A 20,660-nucleotide genomic window follows, 5' to 3' on the forward strand; every position below is an offset into this window, starting at 1 on the left:
AATTCTGAATTTCTAAGTTAAGCACTCTCTTTCATAACTCGCTCTGTATCTGTGTACAGTGGGAGTACCTCAAAACTCAGCTTCATCCTGTTCTAGGTACCAGAGTTACTGTTCTTACATGAAATACTTTTTTCTCATCCCTGTGGCACTTTTGAGTATCATCTCTCTGCTATGAAGTTGTATTTTGGTTTATGTAGCAAACCTAATGAGCCGTGGTAACATTGGCCTGAGGCAGAACAGGATCATGCTAGTCTTTCAATTCTAGAGTAGATGGATCTGTTATAAAGTATTCCTTATAATAATCTTCGTGTCACTCAGAGGTGACGAGGGTACAGTCTGGATCAGTTACTTTCATATATCTGTCTTTCAATGGAAACTGGACAGTATGTATGTGGAACAGATAAAACACAGAAGGTATGCAGGCCTTTTTGTGTTTTTTGTAAAGTTTTTGTAAAAAAGCAGTGGTAGATGTTTCCATTGCTGATGCATTGGATTGGAGTACTGAATGATTTGAAGCACAGCTTGCGTATCATTTCCTTTTCACATGTATTGACTGTTAAAACACTAGTTCTTACTAAAATAAAAGCCGATACTAAAGATTACAAGCAGCAGCTTTAAAAACGGGTAAAAAGTGATTTCCCCCATCTTCCTGTCCTTTCAGAAAGGCTGAAGTTTCAATGCATGGCTTACAGCACGTGGATAGATCATTTCAAAATCAATTAGGCACATGCAGTAAAAGGGAACAGCGGTTCTGTGCAGCAGGAATCCTGCATTTGAGGCAAAGCTGGGACGTGTTTTACCTGGCAGATGCAAAATAGTGATTCAGAGTGGGGCAGCAGCTGAAGATTAGGTCTCCCAGGTAATGAGCAGGGATGAGGGCAAAAGGGTAGACAGCAAACAGGCAGAGAAGGAAGGGGTGTAGAGAGAAACAGCAAGGGAGTAACTACACTGCTGCCGCCTCCTCATGTGGCTTTGAGCAGTTCTGCTGTGACTAAGTTTGAACAAGGCGAAGCACCTCAAACCTGGCAGGGGCTCAGGTTCTTCAGTAGCAGGGAACATGCAAAAAAGTTTCCACCTGGCAAAGACCTCTGCATGCAAAGCAGCCTGTGATCCAGTAGCCACTTCAAACCATGAAGAGCATTATCACTCACACCTGGCACAGAAATGACAATAGCCAGAACATTTTACAGATCAGGATGAGGACTATGACTTTCCAGTGTAGAATAATTGGCTCATTTCTAGTAAGGATTTGTAAACAGAAGATGCTTTCACAGCAGTAGATTGCAGTTGTGGCTGGCTGTGTGGTGAAAAGGAAGCTTGTGGAACACTTCAGAGAGTCTTTAGTGCAAATACAGACAGGAATAAGGGATCAATTCTGTATACTTGTACTGTTAAAGGTTTTGTTTTGAAGGGCATGGGGACAGGCGAAGGGAAAAGTAAGAAGGTAATGGGTTTGTACACGAGTAAAGGAATCTCAAACTCACTTGAATTATCTTTGACATCTCACCTTAGTACAAATTTAAATTAATAACATTGCAACCTATCTTATATACCTTGGATTTTTTGATGTACCATCACAATATAAAACTGTGAATGTATATCGTACTTAATTCATTGATGTGCCCTCATTTCTTATGAAATCCTAACTGCAATAGCTTAAAATGCAATTGCATCTGACCATGTTTTCTGTATGTTGCCTCTCCTGCAGATGAGCATGGCACGCTCCACCGCCATCACAGGTAGAGAGGGGTCTCCACAGACCGGGACTTGCTACTGTCACAGGGGAAGCACAGTCCTTACAGTTATATGTTTCCAACAGAGCAACTGTAGGAAGCTGGTCTTCAAAATGTCCACAACTATCTCGCTGGGCGGCTTCAGCCGGGAAGCGCACAGGAGCCGTACCCCCAGAAGACCAGGCCCGCTGGGGCATAGGGCGGCTGTTCACACCCCCTCAGCGCACAGCTCCGGGCCGCAGGGCCGGCCTGCCGCTGGCGGAGAGCATCCCCCGCCCGCCCCGGGGCTGACGGCCGTTCCCGCCCTCCCCGCTGAGGCACCACGCGCCCTTTGGCCCTCAGTGCCGCCGCGGGCTGCCCGCCGCACTGCCTGTCGGCGACTGCCGGAGGCCAGCCGGGGACACCGGCCCTTGAAGGCTGAGCGCTGCAGCGGTTCCGCGCCTGGTCGCGGCTGTGGCTGCCGCGCCGGTAGCAGGCGGGCACCGGCGCTCGGCCGGGCAGCCCCGGCTCCGCGAGGGCCCCGCAGGGCGGGGCGGCGGCGATCAGTCCGCAGGGGCGGCGGCGGGGCGGCTGGAGCCAGGTTAGTCTCGGGGAGGGGGGGCTGCCGCCAAGCTGCTCTCCCCTCTCTTCCGAGTGGGCCCGCCCGCCTTCTTCGAGCACGAACGGGTGGGTGGAACCATCCGCGTCACGGGAAAGGGGAGCCCGCCGAGCTCGGAGACTCCCCCGAGAGAATGGACCAGCCCACCTGCCCATTGTAAACTGACGGAAAGAGGCGGTGCCATCTCCTTGGCTGGGGATGGGGAGGGTAGTTGTATCCTCATGTCCTTTCTAGTATGGTGAGGGGAGGGGAAGGCATCCGTCTCCGAAGGCGTTGTGGGACAGGGGAGCGGCCCCGGGGCTCCCCAGCGAGCAGGGAGACACTCGCCGCCTCCGGCTCCTCAGGGGACAATGGCAGGCCCACAGGGGAGGCCGTGTGGGCTCTCTGTGGGGCTGGGTGGGTGGCCAGCCTGGGGCCCCACTCCCCTCAGCTTGGCCCTGGGCCTGAGTCGCTCTGCTGCCTTGTTCTGGGGCTGGCCAGTGGCTTCAGGGGCTCCAGCTTTGCTGCCTGGCTTGTGCTGTTGTCCGAGGGAAAGGCCTGGCCTTTGCTGGTGGCACTGCGCAGGCCCTGTGGGGTGGCCCGGTGGTGGGATCTAGGGAAGAGGAGGAACAGGAGCTGGGGGAGGCCAGCCCTGTGCAGGGCAGTGCCAGGCACCTCTGCCATGGAGAGCAGCCCCTCCGTGGCCCCAACACATCTGTACCATTACAAGCCTTCCCGCAAGGGGATGAGGCCTCTTTCACATAGGTTGTGAGCACCTTGTTGTGTCCCTATACAGCATGTAGGCCCCTTAGACTGCCAAAGACCAGGTGGGCATTGAACTGGATGGTCCCTCATGTCCTGACCAGCCTGAATTATTGTATGGCTTCATTCCGTTGCTGTAGCTGTAATGCCAGCACGAAGGTGAGGTTCCCCTAATGTGTTGGGCTGCGATTATGAAAACTGAGATACTGAAGTTTTTCAGGACTTTCTTGCTAGGTCATGAGCTCTATACTTAAAATCAGCTATGCTGAAAACTGGCTCTGCAAATAACTTCCATACCACCTGAATAAATACACTGTAAATAGGAGAACCAACGGAGATCTAGGGTAAAAGAGGAATTAAAAAAAATCCCGTTTTTGCTAATCTAGGATATTCTATCCCTGTCCTTAGCTGTGCTATCCATGCAGACACAGTGTAGTTGCTCTGCAGTCATGTGTCTTTGGATAGAGAATTTATGTAATAGCACCTTCTTCAGTCCTCTTTTTAATCTCTCTCAGCACTCAAAGTTCCCTGTGCTAGAGTTGAAGTGCCTGAGGGAAGAGAGGTTTTTTGTCATGAAAATAATGTGGAGTCATGCAAATTCCATTCTGTTCAGGCACTTTGCACTAGGTATTTTAGAGAAGATGAGAAGATGTCTCAGAAACCTGGTGCCCTCTTTTTCCTCACTGAGTTCTGTTATCAGCTCTTTATCATACACTTTTAACCCTGGCATGTGTAGCAACAGGTATACTATAAAATAAGCTTGCTTTTTTTTTTTCCTTATTGCAGGGAGCCAGCAGGAAAAAAGAAAGTAGAATCTCAAAGTTTTCTGTGCATGTGTCTTGGACCTGAGACATCAAGTTCACGTGATCTTGGTCATTGATAAAACTGTCTGCAAAGATAAAACTATCCTAATAGAAAATTAAATTTATTAAGGCAGGTTCTAATCATGGTGTTGACCGCTCTGCGTGTTACGTTACATGTTCTGTCTGTAACCAAGAGGGCTCAACATAAAATCATGATGACTTGCTAGTGATAGTCATTATTGTCTAACAAACAGGAGAAAAGCTTCCATATTGGACATTTGCTAAGAAATAGCTCAGCGAACTTGCTTGTGGAGCCAAATACAGCCCTTGCAGCGCACATAAGGAGAAGTACTAGTTTCTGAAGACAGCTTTTTAGCCAGATGACTTGCACATGACCTCACTGTTTTCTTCCCCAGTGCTTTTACCCTTTGAATGCTGGCTTCTGTTTTGGGCTAAGTCTCCTTTTGTGTGACACAGAAGCTTGCTGTAGAAAAACTGCTTGACTGTCCCCTTTGCAAGAGGAGGGAGTAACCCTTCGGGGTGCTGAATATCCTTGAGCCCTGAGAGCTTCCAGGCTAAATCCACGCTGGCATACAGGCAGCTGACCACCGAATAACCTAAGAGTTAGGGCACCTGAATTGTGTTGTGGGCTGGAGCACCGTAGATCTTGCTTACAAAAATAAAATTAACAATATCCACTTTTGCAGAGCTTTTTGAGCTTTATAGTCGGAGCACTGTATCATTGCTTAGTTGTATTGTATTTATTTTTACTTGAACAGCGCCATTGGTGTCGATGGGACTTGCTGAAATGTGCTTGCTGAGGCCTTGAACCAGCAATACCAGACCTAATGATCCTCTTCCCAACAGTCTTAGTTGTTTAGAGAATTTTTTGACGCGCACAAATAAAGGCACTTAAAAAACAAATAGCACCTGATTTCCATATATAGAGTCTTTGGGAAAATACCACCCCGTCAATTATGTATTTTTTTTAAACACTGCCTTTTATTTCTCTGTCTAAAGGGGCCCATTTAATACTGCGAGTAATGTTCTGAGTAATACCGGGCTTGGCACAAATGAGGCGCTTAACTGAGTTCCTTATTTTTATTATCCATTGTCTGCTAACCAGTTTTTTGTTGTTTCATTTATTCGCCTTTTCCCTGGGGAAGGAAGGATGGAAGCTCGGTGCGTGCTGAAAGCTGTCTTGGTGGATCTCAGCAGCACACTTCGCATTGAAGACTCAGCTGTGCCAGGCACGCAGGAAGCTCTTAAAAGGCAAGCTACCTTTTTCGATTTCCTCTGATAAGTTATGTCAGTGCTGTTTGCACAGACGCTTCTTTAAGTAAACAGGCCTGAAGCTTCTGCCTTTTTACACTGTTGTGGATAAGCAAATATGCAGACAAATTCTGCTTTTATTTATGCCTGTATTAATACCAAGAGAAATCAGCAAAGGGCCTAGATATTGAAAAGTTGCCATGTATCACCTGAGCCCCCGCAGCTTTCCTAAGTTGCTCTCTAGGTCTTTTCTGAGTCTTTTCTAGATAGAAAAAGACAATATTCAGAGTGTTTCCGCTAATTCTTATGGGACTACAGCCTTAGCCAAAGTGGAAAGTAGTTAAGTTAACCTGAATTACCCCACGTACACCAAAGTCACTTCAGCTGAGCTGTTCCTCCGTGCTTTGTTTAACTACAGGAACCTGATTGTTTGTCTGAGCCCTTAGGTCTGTGGTGAGCTAAAGTGGAATAACAGAGAGAATAACTTGGCCTAGTGAGCAAGGCATCCTTTGCAGAGTTCTCATTTCATTTGGTCTTTCAGCCAAGGCTTTGCTGAAAAGCTTTTAAATTTTTTTTTTTTTTTTTTTTAAATTTTTAAAGTTTCTTTCTGCTAGGTAAACAACCTCTGTTGTTTTTTAGTTTCAGAAACATTTGATAATACAGCCCATCTTTTGTAGGAATTTCAACACGTTAATAAACAGGACAGTTAAGTAAGTACCTCTTTCTCTTCTGATGAAAGGGTGCCTAAAGAAACTGAGGCATAGTAAAATGACTTAATCTGGCCAAGTCAGTGGCAAAATAGGATACGCAACCCTGGGGATCTTTGTACTGTGTTATGACACTGTTTTCCTGGAGAAGACATCTTGTAATGGATGAAGAAAAACACAAAGTGATATATGCTATCATGATGAGCGAGGGAGGATGCCTTAAGATGTTGGGACAGTAAGAATTAACCAGGAGAGAGGAATAGGGTTGAATTAAGGATTAGAAGTGTTTACTGGAGTTGTATTAGCTGCTTAGATTTTTATAAAGCTAGACTGTTGCTCAGAGGAAGAGTTCACAGAGGGATTAGGAAACTCTGCATTCCTATTCACAAATAATTTTGTGGAAATAATTATATCCTAAAGATGTAAAATTGCAAGGAAGTAAAAACTGCTAAAGCACTGGGTACTCATTCATTACCCATTCATTCACTGGACCTTGTCTGCCTGGTGTTTCATGCTGCAGGGAGAACTTGTGCCAGGTGAGAGTCAGCATTCTTGAAAATCCATATAGATAGATAGATAGATATAAAAGTGGTGATATTGTCAAGAAGAGCTCAGTATCTGTCCTGTCTGCTGCTCACCTCCAAACCTCCAGGCAGTAGACTGGACAGAAGAAATGGCTTCTGTAGAATCAGAAGACTGATTTATAAAGCCACTGATTCTCCCTTGTCTTCTACTTCTGCTTGATTCCTACTGAGCCGTGCTCATGCAGGCCCTGTACTGGCTTTGGCAAGGGAGGGGGTTAGAGAAGGGATAAGGTGCAGAGAGAGTCTGGTGCTGTTTGTCAGCTTCAACCTGCTGTCACAGGTATGGAGAGCAGGTGTCATTTCACTGCCAAGAACAGCCAGGTCTTTTTGCTTAGAGATTTGAAAAAAATATTTTCTCATGCTCTTTTCTGCTAATCCATGTCATTGTCTAAAGAGACACTGAAATGATTGGCATGCAGCTTGCTTAGGGAACAAATGGATAGATCCCATTTTTAGGGTTACTTCTCAGTATTGAGGTCCATAGGAAAAAATATATTAATTTTTATTTTATTAGCAACCAGGGGACTTTTTTACCAGTTCATACTTGTGAAGGGTCAGTGTGTCTGACAAACAAGAGAAAGAAGTGGCAGGTGCAAGCAAGTCTCCAGCGTTGACCAACTTTATTCTGATGTTCTCCATGCAGTCGTGATGCCAGTGTTTGTTTCTATAGCAACAAACAGAGAAAGTGATGGTGGGGGAATAATTAAAGGGAACGCTGTTGAAATTGTCACTTAAAATTATTTGACTGTTTGGTAGCATGTACTGTCAGTGTAGGGCAATAATGTGGTTTTATGTGATATTGGTGTTCCTCAGTAAAGGGAGAAATGGCTGCAAAAGCTGACATAAAATCACCACACAGGTAACAGGCTCTTAGAGTATCCTGCATCTCTGAATGAGCCACAGCTGCTGTGAAATTCACCTAGCATGTGGAGTTCAATCTATTAATTTAGCAACAAGGTTCTTTTGTTTATTTATTTTGGTTCAGAATGCTGTTGATCCAGAATACAGGGCTGGTTTATTTATTATCTAGTTTGAATTAAAAGACTTTTCAAACTAGTTGTTATTGATCATAGATGTGTTTGCTACTACTATGAAGATGGAGTTTGGAATCACCATTTTCCTCCAGACTTTTCCTGGTAGAAGCAAAGCAGGGGAGACTTGGTCTTGTTCTGGTAGCTGTAATTCTTGCCATCTGTTTCGCATTGCCTTCCAGTCCACAGAAATTAACAACCTCATGGTTCTTGTGTGGCACCAGTACTCTGGGATGTATACAGTCTTTTCATCTGCAGCCTTTAGACAAATGGTCCTTTTTCAGTCCCAAAGAGACGTACGAGTGTGTAAACAGAAGGATGCTGTGGCCAATTTGCCTTTGCTCTTCATCCATCAGGCTGCGCAGCGCTCCGGTTACCATTCAATTTGTGATGAACACAACGAAGGAGTGCAAGAGAGACCTGCTGGAGAGGCTGACGAAACTGGGATTTGACATTGCAGAAAATGAGATCTTCACATCTCTGACAGCAGCCAGAAATCTTCTGGAGCAAAAGCAGGTGCAGCCTCTCCTCCTGGTGGATGCCAAGGCCCTGCCTGATTTCACAGGTGAGGTGGTCAGAGAACAGCTTGGGGAAGGTTACTGAACAACTAAGGAAAAAGAGTGCTCTGTGTTTTGTAGAACGACAATCATATATATACCACTAGCTATGATGAAGCCTGAAATGTGGAACTCTCCAGAGTCATAAAGGTCCTTTCTTCTTTTTAAATTAACATTAAACAGTCTGAACTCATAGCTTCTTGAAGAGTAGTGGAAACGGCAGCCAAAGCCTTCAAATAGTCAGGAATTTGGGTAAAACTCAATACTTTTTATTAATTTCCAGTGTAAAAAAAAAAGTATTACTTACCACTAGATCATTGGAGATTTATTGCACCTACCAGTGCTGATTTGTTTTATAGCAAGGATGTGTCAGTTTGTTGGAAATCAGGTTTCCCTCAGCTATTGTACAGAGGTTTTGCTCATAAAGAGCTGAAAAGCCAGTGTGTAGGCACACACAGGAGGCTATTTCTCTCTTAATAGATTATTATTAAATGTAAAATCTCCAGGTAGTTATTGTTACTTATCTTGAACATCTAGGTCTCACTCCATGTACTTTGATACCTTAATTGGTGAGAGAAGGTTCATCACCCTGACTTCTCTAGATTGTAATCTCTAAAGACCTGGTTAAAACTTGCTTTACTTTCAGATGTTCCCATTTCCCTCCCTCAACAATAAGGGGAGTAGAATATGTTCTAACTTGGACATGTCTGTCAGGTGCCTGAAGCTAGGACAGTTAGTCCTTGACTTAACCACATTGCTGTTCCCAGAGTAGTGAAGATACCCACATTTTTAATGTACTCAGAGTTGAAAACTCTATATTGTATATTCAGACTTTCATTTAAGGTCAAGGCAGCAAAAATGTGGATGGCTTACCACTGTGCCCTGCCCCTTGCCTTATGAACTGAAATCCTTATGGCTGTGTAATTTAAGTAGGTTCTAATCATGCTAGGAGCTAGACATTTCCTGTTAAATTTTAGTGCCATAGTCTAGTCAGTAATCTTCAGAAAGATAAGTGTTCAGGAGAAAAGCCTCTGTGGGCTCCGAGAGCAATGAAACCTGGTAATCTGTTCCACCTAACATTGTATCCAGAGAAATATGCCCCTAGCAATATTCTGTATTTGTGTTCTCAGGAAGGCTTTCTTGGGTCAGAAACAGCAGAGACAGCAGCTATTTCACCGAAGGTGGTTAAATCAGTTTAATCTCCATGTATTTGGGATCTTTCCACCAGTTTTACAGTAGCTGATGCTAATTTTGTAAAGGATGGCAAAGATAGAGGTATCAGCGGAGTACATTGGTGGCATTTTCTGTGTTGCTTGGATCTGGAATGGATTGTTTTGTTTCTTTTTGCTACAAGTGGTTTTGCTCATATTCTCTCAGTGCTGCTCTTGAAACATTTAAGTACAATGGAGGATGTTTTAAATTCCTGTTAATGGCTGCTATTGAGCTATTCTTGGCTAATCTCTCTATAAAGTTGGTCACAGATGGATGAATGTAATCCATTCTTGGTTAAAGGACCCAGATGCTTTTGGATGGTGTCACAAATCCACTGGCATCTCAGCATACGTTTTGCTGGCTGAGCTAACTGAAGGACATGCGGCAGGAGACGTCAGCCAGCAGGCTGCGATGACGCCCTCTGGAGACCCAGGAGCTCTAGTTATCCCAGTAAAGGTGTGGAGCATATGCTGTGTGAAGGCAGAACAAAAACCCCCAGCAAGTGCAGGATGCAGCTGATACTTAACCTGTCCTAATAAAACACTCTAGTACTCCTGCTTCTCCTGTGGATGCTACTCTGCTTCCATTTGCTGGTTCTGTTCAGAGGTGGCACTGCCATGTAAAAACAGCCATGCTCCTCCGGAGCAGTGCAGGACAAAGGAGGTGCAAGCTGTTCTCGAGGGGACTAATCCACATTAAAAAAAGACCTTCCAGAAGAGCCAAAACTAATCTAGTGTAACAACTTCTAGGTCACTCTGCAATACCGTTTTTGCCATCGTAACCAGACTGATATGTAGAACAACAGTCAGGCTTTTTACCCTAAGTGGAGTTTTCTGTGACTAGAGGGTATAGAAAAACTGGATGGAATTCACTAGTCTTCCTGCTTTACTGTCTTACAAAGCAGATGAATATATGTGGAAAGAGATTCTTAGATAACAAAAAGTCATTCAGTTAAAGTGATTTGTGCTGTCTGCTGCATTTCAGTGGAGGCAGTGAGAGAATCACTGTTCAACAGTTGCTGTTAAGACTGTCCAGCTGCAGAGTTGTGTTCATCATGAAGGATGGCAGAGTCTGGATAGATCAACACCTGTTCCACAGATGCTTTCCTAATTCCTAAAAGACATAGAACTAGTCTATGTGATGTGTCTGTGTCAGAAAATGCTCATTTTTGCTGTAAAGTGATTAATTGCACTTGTTGACTGTGTACTAAGTATGAATAAAATTCTGTTCGCTCAGAGTCATGTTTTGATTTTCCAGGGATAGCCACTGATGACCCCAATGCAGTGGTGGTAGGACTGGCTCCTGAGCACTTTCACTATGAGATGATGAACAGAGCGTTTCGGTAAGTCAGCCCCTCCTTGTGGCTTCTTGAATGGTGGCTGTCTTTTGCTGCGCTCTGTACCTCTACATAGGCAAGGAAATCCTTCTCATGTGGGAAGAAGAGGGTGGTAGCAATATCACCGTTACGTAGCGTGATTATGGTGTCTTCCTCCGTGTCTGAGAGAGCGCCACTAACCTTGGTGGATTTGGGACCTTAACCATGGAGTTCAGGTAGTCCAGCCCTGGTTTTCATAGCTTTCAGTCTGTAAATAAACTATAGAAGTACAGTCACGGTTGTCATTGAGGTGAAAAAGTTAGCAATGCTTCAAGAAGAAATACGCAAAACCAAGGATGTTGGGAAGTATTTGGGAGACGGCTTCTATGTTCAAACCTCAGCCTTCAGAGCTCAAATATTATAGGGAAGGAAATCCAGTATTTAGGGCAGATTATTCCTTATCTACCTAGTACAGGATTTCTAGCAATTTCTTCTGAAGCATCTTGTGTTCAGGAGTGGCCAGCACAATATGCTGGGCTAGATGAACTATGGATCTGATCCGGTCTGTCTTATTTCTAAAGCTCTTCATTTTGTGTATTAAGGGGTAAATCAGATAAAATTTATCTGTGACTGTACAGGAGCCAAGATGCAATAGTGTGTGCAGAGGTGCATAGCCTTGCGTCCTTCTCTCTAGTTCTAGCTCAGCACAGCACTCGATTTTAACTTGAAAAAAACCTTAAAAGACTTGAACATGAGCCTGTTGCTGAGTTTAGCCCCAGTGATGTGCCTTTTGTCTGTTGTGAAATACGCAGAGAAAGGTCGTCTGAACATCCCAGCTTCCCTGCACCCCAACAGAGCCTGCTGTGCCTCTGTTTCATTTTGCTGGGAGCTCTCTCAACCCGCTGTCCTTCGGCAGCAGTTTAGGCCCAGCTGATCAGCCTGGCCTTGTAACAGAGGAGTGTTAAAGGAGAAGCCACTGCCCGAGCATTCACACACCATTCAGGGAGTCGCACACACACCACCTGAGACTTTAACTGCTAGGACCAGAGTCCCTTCACAGCGGGCAGCTCCACGGAGCTGACGGGTGCCCCTTTTCAACTCCTTGCTCACTCACACACTCACTCTCAGGCGCTTCCTTTCCCCTCTGGCTCAACCCTACGTTTCCCGAAGCAGAGTCTCAGATACAACATATGCCAGATGAATTTATTGGTATAGCGGTGAAAACAGCTCGAGCTGGGTGCCTCTGGAGAGGGACCCAGAACAAAGAAATCCCTGGGCAATTATACCCTTACAATCTAAATTCCTCTCCCCTCAGGAGACAGTTTGGACCAATAGTAGTATTTGAGTCTGGGGTCTTCCCCTTCTTCACTGGGTCCCTTCGTTGTCTCTAGGCAGGCCAATTCTTATCTCTAAGATCACAGCTTCCGCTAAGGTTGAAGCCTCCTTATCTTTCTGCTTCGTACCGGTTTCAGGGGCCTTCCTTCATGTAGCCAAATAAAAGTTCAGTGCACGGTCGGTGGATCTAGGTGAAAGTTCTTGCGGCCTAAGCCTTCAACAAGCCTTGATACTAATGCTAAAGTGACTACTACAACAGGAGGAGCACCCAACCTGCACAGCCCATCCCAGCTGCAGGACTGCTAACCCCTGTGGGTGGCTGGTAACCAACGTTAGTGCTATCTCAGAGCTGAAGAGGACATCTTGTAACACCCTGGATAACTCCCTGCTGTGCTACAATACATGCGATGAATCCTTTCCACTCTTTGCTCACGGGATGATGGCTACCACACAATTTTTCACCTTGGAATTTGAAAAAACTGATCTCAAGCACCTTAATCTGTCTTTATAACCACTAAATCCGAAGAGGGAGTATCATTTACTGCTCACCAGTATCTTATGGAGGCTCCTTGGAGTAGGAAGCCAATGCTGTCCTTATCTGCATGCCAGTTCTATGTAATAAGAACATGTATTGATCCAAACTGATTCTCTGGCAGCCTCATTAGTGCACGTTGCCAATGGCATTGATTTTAGAATTTTACAGCGCACTCGTGAGTGGACTCTAATTTCACAACTGCATGAACTTAACCCATCATGTATTCCAGTGCTTATATAATTTTATTTATTGATATTTCTGTCATGAATATATTAACCGTTGAATAATAGTCATTAGCTGCCTTGGGCTGGAGACCTGGACATTTAAAACAAGAAACCAGTCATCCCATTCAGAGTCTCTCAGGCTTCCCCAGGCCAGCACATGCAGGAAAGCCTGCAGAACTGGCCCTGTGGAGGTGGGTGAGGTTATCCCAGGCTGGATTTGGGCTTTTTGCATTAAACACAGAATTGGACACTTGCTCTGGCAAGGGAAGGAAGGTGTTGAAGGCCAAATCCAGTCCCCTGCAGCGGGCAGTGGGTGCAGCATGGCCTTGCTGCCCAAGAGAGACATGTATTCAAGGGGGTAGCATGGAGTGCATGCTGCCTGAGCATCCTATATCCAGGGCTCTGGGTGGTGCAGCTGAGTATTGAGCAAGACTGAGTCCTTCAGCTCACCTTGCCTTGTGACAGATGCATTCCCAGCTGTTTGGCTGACTTGTCTGCCTGGAGGAAGATTTCATCCTCTGTGAATCTGTCCTGGATTTGCCCAGTGTTTTCCTGGTCCTGTGTTTCAGGCTGGGCAGAGGCCCTAGGATGGGCTCTGTCTGATCTTTAACATCTTGCTGACTTGTTCTGGGTTTTTCCCCCAGTCCTCTATTGAGGGTAAACTGTTTTGCTGGTGTCAGTTTTGTTTGGTCTAATGGAAGTACTAACTACTAGCTGCATTCTCTTCTCGAGTCTTATGCCGTGTCCTTTACTTTATTCTTTGTCCTTTACTGCCCAGATAATTAAGTCCCTTGGGATTTGCATTGCTCATAGCAAAACTTAAGGTGAATCTGATTAAATGCAGATATCTACAGTGCCAATGCCTGTATCTGAGCTGGTGACCTGGGCTCCTGAGGGAGAGAGGAGGTGCTTGTAAGGCATCATTCATTTTTCCCTTAGTAGTTCTTAAAATAGGACAGTTGAACTGCGCCCTAGAAGTGCTTTTTCCTCTCCACTGACTGTGAAGAGCCCAGGCTGACTAATTACCTGGTAGGCAACTACTTGGTTGATATCCAACGTTAGGTTAGGTAAATCTAACCTGATATGAGTCCCAAAATGAGATACACACAGCAAGGGCATTCTCTAGGCACCATTTGAAATGACTGAGACTAAATTTCTCTTTTTGTATACATGGGATTTTGATGCCACATTTAAAATAATTCTCTCAGGTGAGATCTTCCCTGCAAACTGCTGAATGTAAGTGGTTGTGGTGCTGCTGTCAAATTAAATTTTTCTGTATCCTAGAGGCATCCTCCCATCATGAACATACCTGACTGCTCACAGATACACACACCAGCTCTCTTCTTGTTGAGCTTCCTTTGGAATGCATTGATTCAATAGAAGTGTTTTGTGATAATTAAGTGAAATGAAATATCATTTATGTACTGCTCATAGTACCCAGACTGCCCTGCAAGCATGTGGGAAGGAGCAGACGTCCTCCGAGGAGCATACAACTCACCTAAGGCAGCCTCTTTGAGCAGAGCCACAGCAGAGCTCCAGAAAGGCAGTGAAGGGGCAAAGCAAGATTCTGTTTGTTTTCTTAAAGGCTTTTTTTTTGTAAATCAGGTGGGGTTAAGGGGAAAAGAAATTGTCCTTTCTGCCCTGAAGATAACAGCCAATGTTTCTCCTCTATCTCCCAGCTTTGCTAGTTACATTCCTACCAGTTGTGATAAAGACTGGAGTTGCCTGCAGTACCTGAAGAAGGTGCTGTAAAATCGAAGGGGAAGTGTTTGGCAGTCGTTACCTCAACTTTTATAGATACTGTCTGGAGGGCTTTTGTTGCACTGAAGCTGAGGCTGGAGAGGGGGAGGACTGCAATAACATTGCTGTGCTTCGTGGTACCAGGAGGATTCCTCTAGCGCAGCAGCTACGCAGGCTTCCCTTTGCTGCAGGACAGGTAACTGCTGTGTCTGCTGTAAGGAAAAACTACCAGGCAGGTAACAGAAATGGAAGAATCAAAGATTAGGTCCAGATTCTGTGAAAGCAAGCCCTTGCAAACTCCCATTTATTACTTTGCTGTCACGGGTCCACTGTTCAGGCACTGTGTGTGCTAACGAGACGCGCTCCCTGCCACAAGGGTTTTACAAGGCAAGCGTTAGACAAGAGCCCTCAAGCAGAGATGAAGTGTATTGACAGGGGTGACAGGGTAGCGAGGCTAAGGAGGCACTGATGGAGATCAGTGGAGCAACAGCAGTTTCTTAATTACTTCTTCCCTTACGTTTTTCCACCCACTCCAGACAATCCCGTGTTCTTGCAGGTTTTTAACAGGTAGGTCAGCTGACAGGCAGAGATGCTGTCTGTGGAACCCCAAGGAGCGTGCACGCTGGTGTGTCAGGGCAGAAATGGGCCCATGGAAGGTGGGAGGATCTCAGCTGTTGGGCAGGGAGCAGTTCCCAGTCTCTCAGACTACCGCTGCACTCACTTCCTGAGGCTCCCAGGTCCTGTGCCCAGCCAAGACCCCCCTGTAACACCGCCATACCGTGCATTATGACCCTTATCCTGTGACCCTTTTATTGTACTCAGAAGTATTAGGAATCTGCTGACTTGTTGCTTTGAACTATCTTCCACTTGGAATTTTTGGTTCCCAATAGCAAGGAGCTCAAATCCAGCTTTGTTTCTAAAAGGCTCAGTAACAGCGCTGTTAACTGTGGAATTTGGTGGGATATGAATGCACCTAATATCTTTGTGCCTTTTCATGTAACTTGTTACTGTAATTCCTCTGATGTTAAAATATAAATGAAGGTTATTCACCTTCTACCTGGGACTCACCTGAACACCCATCTCTGCTGGAAACAGATAGCTGTTCGACTGTTACAGGTGATACCAACAGCCCCAAGAACTGCTGGGCTGCAGATTTCTTGGCAGCAGCATCCTGAAAGCACTGCTGTGTTCTGAGTCCAGGCAAGGAGATGAAGGCTGTGGCCATCAAACTGCTACCTACAGCCACTACCTGGGGTTAATGTATTTTAAAATATTTGTGTGGGGAAATCAGATGGGTTCTAATGTTAGGATGTTTGCCTTAGTGAAAAGTGAGGCTGCTTAGAGTAATGGACCTAATTGCATGAGAGATATAGACAGGATTTAAAAATAGTTACCTGTTAAAATCCTCAAGATAATAAATTCTTTATTTGGGGGATTTGTTTTATTAGCTGTTTCTGGGGAAAAGAAGGGAAGGAACTTTATTTAACTCTCCAAATGAATGCTAGCTTGCATTATAATTTGGGGATTCATGAAAGTCAGCATCATCAACTTAAAACGAAAGCTAGTTCAGGCCTTCAGCTGTAAATATTGGGGGTTTTTAATATAATTTTTGTACTTCCTTCTTCATTCATTCTTTAGGTTGATTTTGGATGGTGCTCCTCTTATAGCTATACATAAAGCCAGATATTTCAAGAAAAAAGATGGCTTGGCTCTGGGACCTGGACCTTTTGTAGCTGGGCTGGAATATGCGACGGACACCAAAGCGACAGTGGTGGGGAAGCCAGAGAAAACCTTCTTCCTAGAAGCTTTGCGGGGGACTGACTGTGCCCCAGAGGAGGCCGTCATGATTGGTGATGTATGTGGGGACCCAATACCTTGTCACCCGCCTGTTAACGTAGTCCTCATCTCCACTGTGTCTAGTGCCTCCCAAATGCCATGAATGGATCTTTCTAAAAGCACTGGGATTAAATGAGGGGTGAAAATTGAACCATCAAAACTTGCAGGATTTAACGTGTAGTCCATGGGGTTTGTTCTCTTACTTCAGTTGCTATTTGATCAGGCAAAAAGCACGTAGTAAATAATTCCCGTGACAGTTTGTCTAATAGGTAGCTACAGGATTTGACACCGTGTAGCTGCTTTTACGTGGCTGATTAGTGATGTGCAAAGCAGAGAACGTAATGAAAAACTTGTTAACAAGTAGTGTCTGTGACCACCAACCAGCTGATCTCCTGTTCTGTCCCAGGACTGCAGGGATGATGTTGGTGGCGCCCAGAATGCAGGCATGCGTGGGATTTTGGTAAGGACCGGTAAGTACTCGATGGATCTGTCATTTCGGGAGACAGTGGTGCATTCAGTGATCTGGCCCTGGGTACTGGTAGCCCCTGTGCCCAAAGCGAAGGTACGCTCTGAGCCCTGGGTCTAGCCCTGGTGCTTTGTAGAGAAAGGCCCACTATTCCTGCGGTTCGTTACACCAAGGGGCTGCTGGGAGACTCCCAGTCCCTCACTCCATTTGTTTTGGGGTGAATGCAGCAGATATAGATAGATACATTTCCTCAGCTGCAGCGTGGTAGCCTGTCGAGCAGTAGATTGCAATTAAGTCAGGATAGGCCATTATATTTAATGTTTCAACAACAGGGCTAGAGCACGGACCCCAGACTGATAGCACAATGATATGAAGTAATAGATGGGGGCGGCTGATCTTGTAGGTGTGAATTTTTTGCTCTAATGACTCTAAAATCCTGAGCACTAGTCAAAGAACAGAGAGAACTGTTACTGTGCCATCTTAGATTGCCAAAATCAGTCATAGCAATGTAACCTCTAATCATTCAGGAACTCTGATGGCATTCCCTAGCAATTACACTGGTAATTATAAAAGTAATTTTGCTTCAGACAAACGTGGAACCTGAAGGGACTGACAGGTATTATCAATGTTATTGATGGTACCATGGACTGGGTAAAGACTTTTTGAGGTGGCAGCTGCTCATGCCACACAGTCCATTATGTTGAAAATGAAAGCAAGTAATCTTACTCTTCCTCATAAAACCCAGAAGGGAAGATGATATTATTATTATTTCAAGAACCTACAACAGGAATATCTGAATAGTCAGTGAAAGAACAGTGCCAGCGCAGTAGAGTGAAACCAGTGCGTAAGTAACATGAATTTTGAGCCAGAGCCGTCCCTGGAGGAATCTTCAGTAAGGCTTGGTGTTTGTTTAGGGAAGACTAGTGGGATGTTTGTTGCAGGAGAACCTCAGATGGGCATTCCTCCTATCGTGTCTGGTTGTTACTGATCTGAGGAGGCTGTAATTTTCAGGGAAAAAGAGGATACTCAAAGGAGCTTGGTAAATGCATTATTTTGTTAATCTGTTACAGGTAAATATCGACCGGCAGATGAAGACAAAATTAATCCAGCCCCTTACTTAACCTGTGAGAATTTCCCAGAGGCAGTGGAACATATCCTAGAGCATCTGCTATGAGAAAGGGAATAGTTAGTTTGAAGAAACATCTGTTTCACATAATTTCCTTTACTCTTGCTTCAAAAATTAAGGTCACAGGATCAATGCATGCATTGCATCAGAAACCCAGCCGTAAGCTCCTTCCACTCGAGCTGTGAAAGGGCAGAGGATCGGCATGGGCCCCGGCCCAGTCACGGCAAAGCCCTTTCCTGTAGTAGTTTCCCGAGGATGTGATGAGGGACCGCGGATACCCAGCAGGTGAGACAGAAAGGCTACAACCAACACAGCTGCTTTCCTGAATGACATAGGGAGCATGGCAGAGAGTTCTGTTTATTTTCCATTTTCAAGAAATAACTGATGAAAAGCCCTGTCTGGAAAGTGTCACGTTCTTCTGCTGAATAAGCTAAACTGAAAAAATGCACTGGAAATACTCAAGTAAATAAACCTCAAAGACTAACAGAGCCTTAGTCAGCCTGTAGTGATTTCACTGAGTAGGTCTCTGCTCTGCTCTAATTTAAAGGTAGAGATTAGGCACATTTAGAAGTGACTTTTAAATTAAAGTATCACCATTGTTTAATAATAACTACTGTTGATATCTTTCCTCTCATTAGAACAGATCCTGGCTTTGTTTCTCAAATTTTACATAAAATTAAAACTGTCAGCATTTTACAGATGTTTTAATTAGATGCTGTTATTAAAAAGAATGGTACAGAAACAAAAGTCTGGTATTAAATGCCTTAGAGACTGTGAATTTTTGAAATTAGACTTCAGCAGGGTCCTATTAATGCTACAGTTGCAAAATTTCACTATCGTTGGGGGTTTTTTGTTCCTTTTTAATGTTATGGGAAAAATCCTTCACAAGCCATGGGGACAGATTCCAGTTTTTACACAGTTGGTTAGTGGAGCTGTAAAATGAAATTTAATTCTGTGGTACGCCATGCTTTTCCTATGCACTAAATCCACCAACACGAACCAACTTTGTAATGATGGTAAATAGCTTTTCTGGTCCATTTGCGAACTGTAATAATCAAAGTCCTTTATAGTTGTTTTATAGTGCTCCTGAGTGTTAAATTATTAGATTGCAATTACACATTACTGGAGTATTAACCTTATTGAAAATATAGTTTTGTGTTAATGAGCCATGCTCGTTCTTGTTAAGAAAGATCATCGTGATGAATGAATGGGAAGCTCTCCTTACATGAAAGATTGTCTATCTATCTGCAGTCTCACTTGGTGGGTGGTTACCTACATTCAGATTTAATCTCTGCCCGAGACAGAATGTGTGGATGGAGTAGACTCTGCAGCAGAAATAGAAGAAACAATAAGCCCCCCAGGAAGAAAGGCCACCTTTAGATACGGTTTGTGTGCCCTCATAAATTGTAACTTACAGTTTTGAATAAATTCACACACCTAGTGTTCATGCCAACAATTCTCAACCTGTGTTGGTTTCTGCTTGGAGTACGCAAGGGAGGTCTTTGGCCTGTAGTTAGAGTCAGGTTCAGGAGGTGAGAGATCTATAAGCGAAATCCTGTGACGACATTTCCCATAAAGACTTCTGACAACGTGACTGATGCTGGAACAAAAAGAGACTGTCAGTGCTTTAGAGGTCCCGCAGTGTGCTGGAAAGCGTGCGAGACCATGGTACTTGGAAAAGCAGCTGCACACAAGCCCGTGCAAGGAAAACACTGGGAGAACTGCAGAGAGGATAACTGTCTTGCCAAGCAAGAGGGCAGGTAAGAGAGGGGCAGCCATGAGACCTGAGAGCCTGAAAACATGACTGATTAGAATTTCTAATTAAAAGATTAAAGGAGTTGTGGCAGTCCTGACTGGTTATCTGGCCATGTTTATAAGCAGAAAAGTCTCCAACTTGGCTAGTGTTTACCACTGCGCTGCAAAGACTCACTGTTTGCGTTTTATGGCTGGCTGCAAACCAGTGGGTAACCACTCCGATCCAGTTTCTAGTTAGATTAGCCTAAATCTGATTTTCTACAATGTCTCCAAGTTCCTCTAATTCCTTGCCTTTTCCACCTTGGAAATACCCCAAACCAACTGGAAAGTAATATATTCAGCACATCAAGGCTTTGATCTCAGCTGAGAACGATGACAAACTAACGAAACTTACAAGGCACTGCTAAGGTCCTGAATGTCGCTGAAAGCAGTGACTTATGTTTCATTAAAAAGGGTGCAGGTCTCTGCTGGTAAAGCTACACTGATTGTGATGCTCTAGTAAGTCTCGGAAAGGCAGAATTACACTAATCATCTAACTGTTCTTAACAAGCTTTTGGTCCAGTTCTTCTACCCCAGACCTCTAAACAACTGTTATGAATACAGACTGACAAGCAAGCAATCTCTAAGTCTTTATACATAAAATTGAGGCTGGAGTCTTCATTACATAGCAACTGCCATTACATTATTTCCATGAAGAATGTTTTTTGAATGGTCATTGAAAATGGCTAATAAAAAATAACCAAACAACCCCCTCCACAAAATTTTTAAATTTTGAAAGTGAAGATTTCCCCCTGACATTTCTCACTGCATTCTTTCCTGGAAACAACAGCACTTCCTTCCCCATCACCATTCGATCCTTTGGAGGCAAGGCAATGCCATTTTGGATAGCAAAAGTCTTGGAAGGTTTCAGTCTTTTGGGGGTTTTCTTTTCAAACTGACAAATTCTCCCTGCCAAGCTGTGTACTTCTGGCTTAGATTCTTTGCTGATGGCTTGGTGTGGGTGATCACATCCAGGAAATCTGCTGTTGTGATCGTGTCTAATCGGATCACAGGTAAGTTACTGTTACCTAAAGAAAAGAGAATTGATTAA

At 44.4% G+C, this 20,660-nt stretch overlaps 2 protein-coding genes across 2 annotated transcripts in view; one reads left to right on the forward strand and one right to left on the reverse strand.

Annotated features, from left to right (window-relative positions):
* The first annotated feature begins 2,101 nt into the window (after positions 1-2,101).
* HDHD2 (haloacid dehalogenase like hydrolase domain containing 2) lies at positions 2,102-20,319 on the forward strand. The gene is made up of 7 exons (XM_072859445.1): positions 2,102-2,312; positions 5,024-5,147; positions 7,826-8,034; positions 10,496-10,580; positions 16,026-16,242; positions 16,630-16,693; positions 17,760-20,319. Exons 2-7 carry the CDS (start codon positions 5,047-5,049, stop codon positions 17,861-17,863), a joined length of 780 nt encoding a protein of 259 aa, XP_072715546.1. The 5' UTR covers positions 2,102-2,312; positions 5,024-5,046; the 3' UTR covers positions 17,864-20,319.
* Positions 20,232-20,660, reverse strand: part of KATNAL2 (katanin catalytic subunit A1 like 2) — a 46,111-nt gene continuing 45,682 nt past the window's right edge. Inside the window, exon 15 of the mRNA XM_072859444.1 lies at positions 20,232-20,637. Coding sequence (XP_072715545.1) covers positions 20,477-20,637 — 161 coding nt within the window. The 3' untranslated portion in view covers positions 20,232-20,476. The remainder of the gene's footprint in view (positions 20,638-20,660) is intronic.

Source organism: Ciconia boyciana, chromosome 4 (genome assembly GCF_034638445.1).
Source record: "Ciconia boyciana chromosome 4, ASM3463844v1, whole genome shotgun sequence".
Taxonomy (NCBI): Eukaryota; Metazoa; Chordata; class Aves; order Ciconiiformes; family Ciconiidae; genus Ciconia; species Ciconia boyciana.

What these genes read in the sequence shown, in the direction of transcription:
- HDHD2 (XM_072859445.1), top strand. Translation starts at nt 5,047, where the DNA reads ATGGAAGCTCGGTGCGTGCTGAAAGCTGTCTTGGTGGATCTCAGCAGC. An exon ending in ACGCAGGAAGCTCTTAAAAG is followed by an intron (nt 5,148 to 7,825) that starts GCAAGCTACCTT and finishes TTCATCCATCAG; the next exon opens with GCTGCGCAGCGCTCCGGTTA. An exon ending in TGGGATTTTGGTAAGGACCG is followed by an intron (nt 16,694 to 17,759) that starts GTAAGTACTCGA and finishes AATCTGTTACAG; the next exon opens with GTAAATATCGACCGGCAGAT.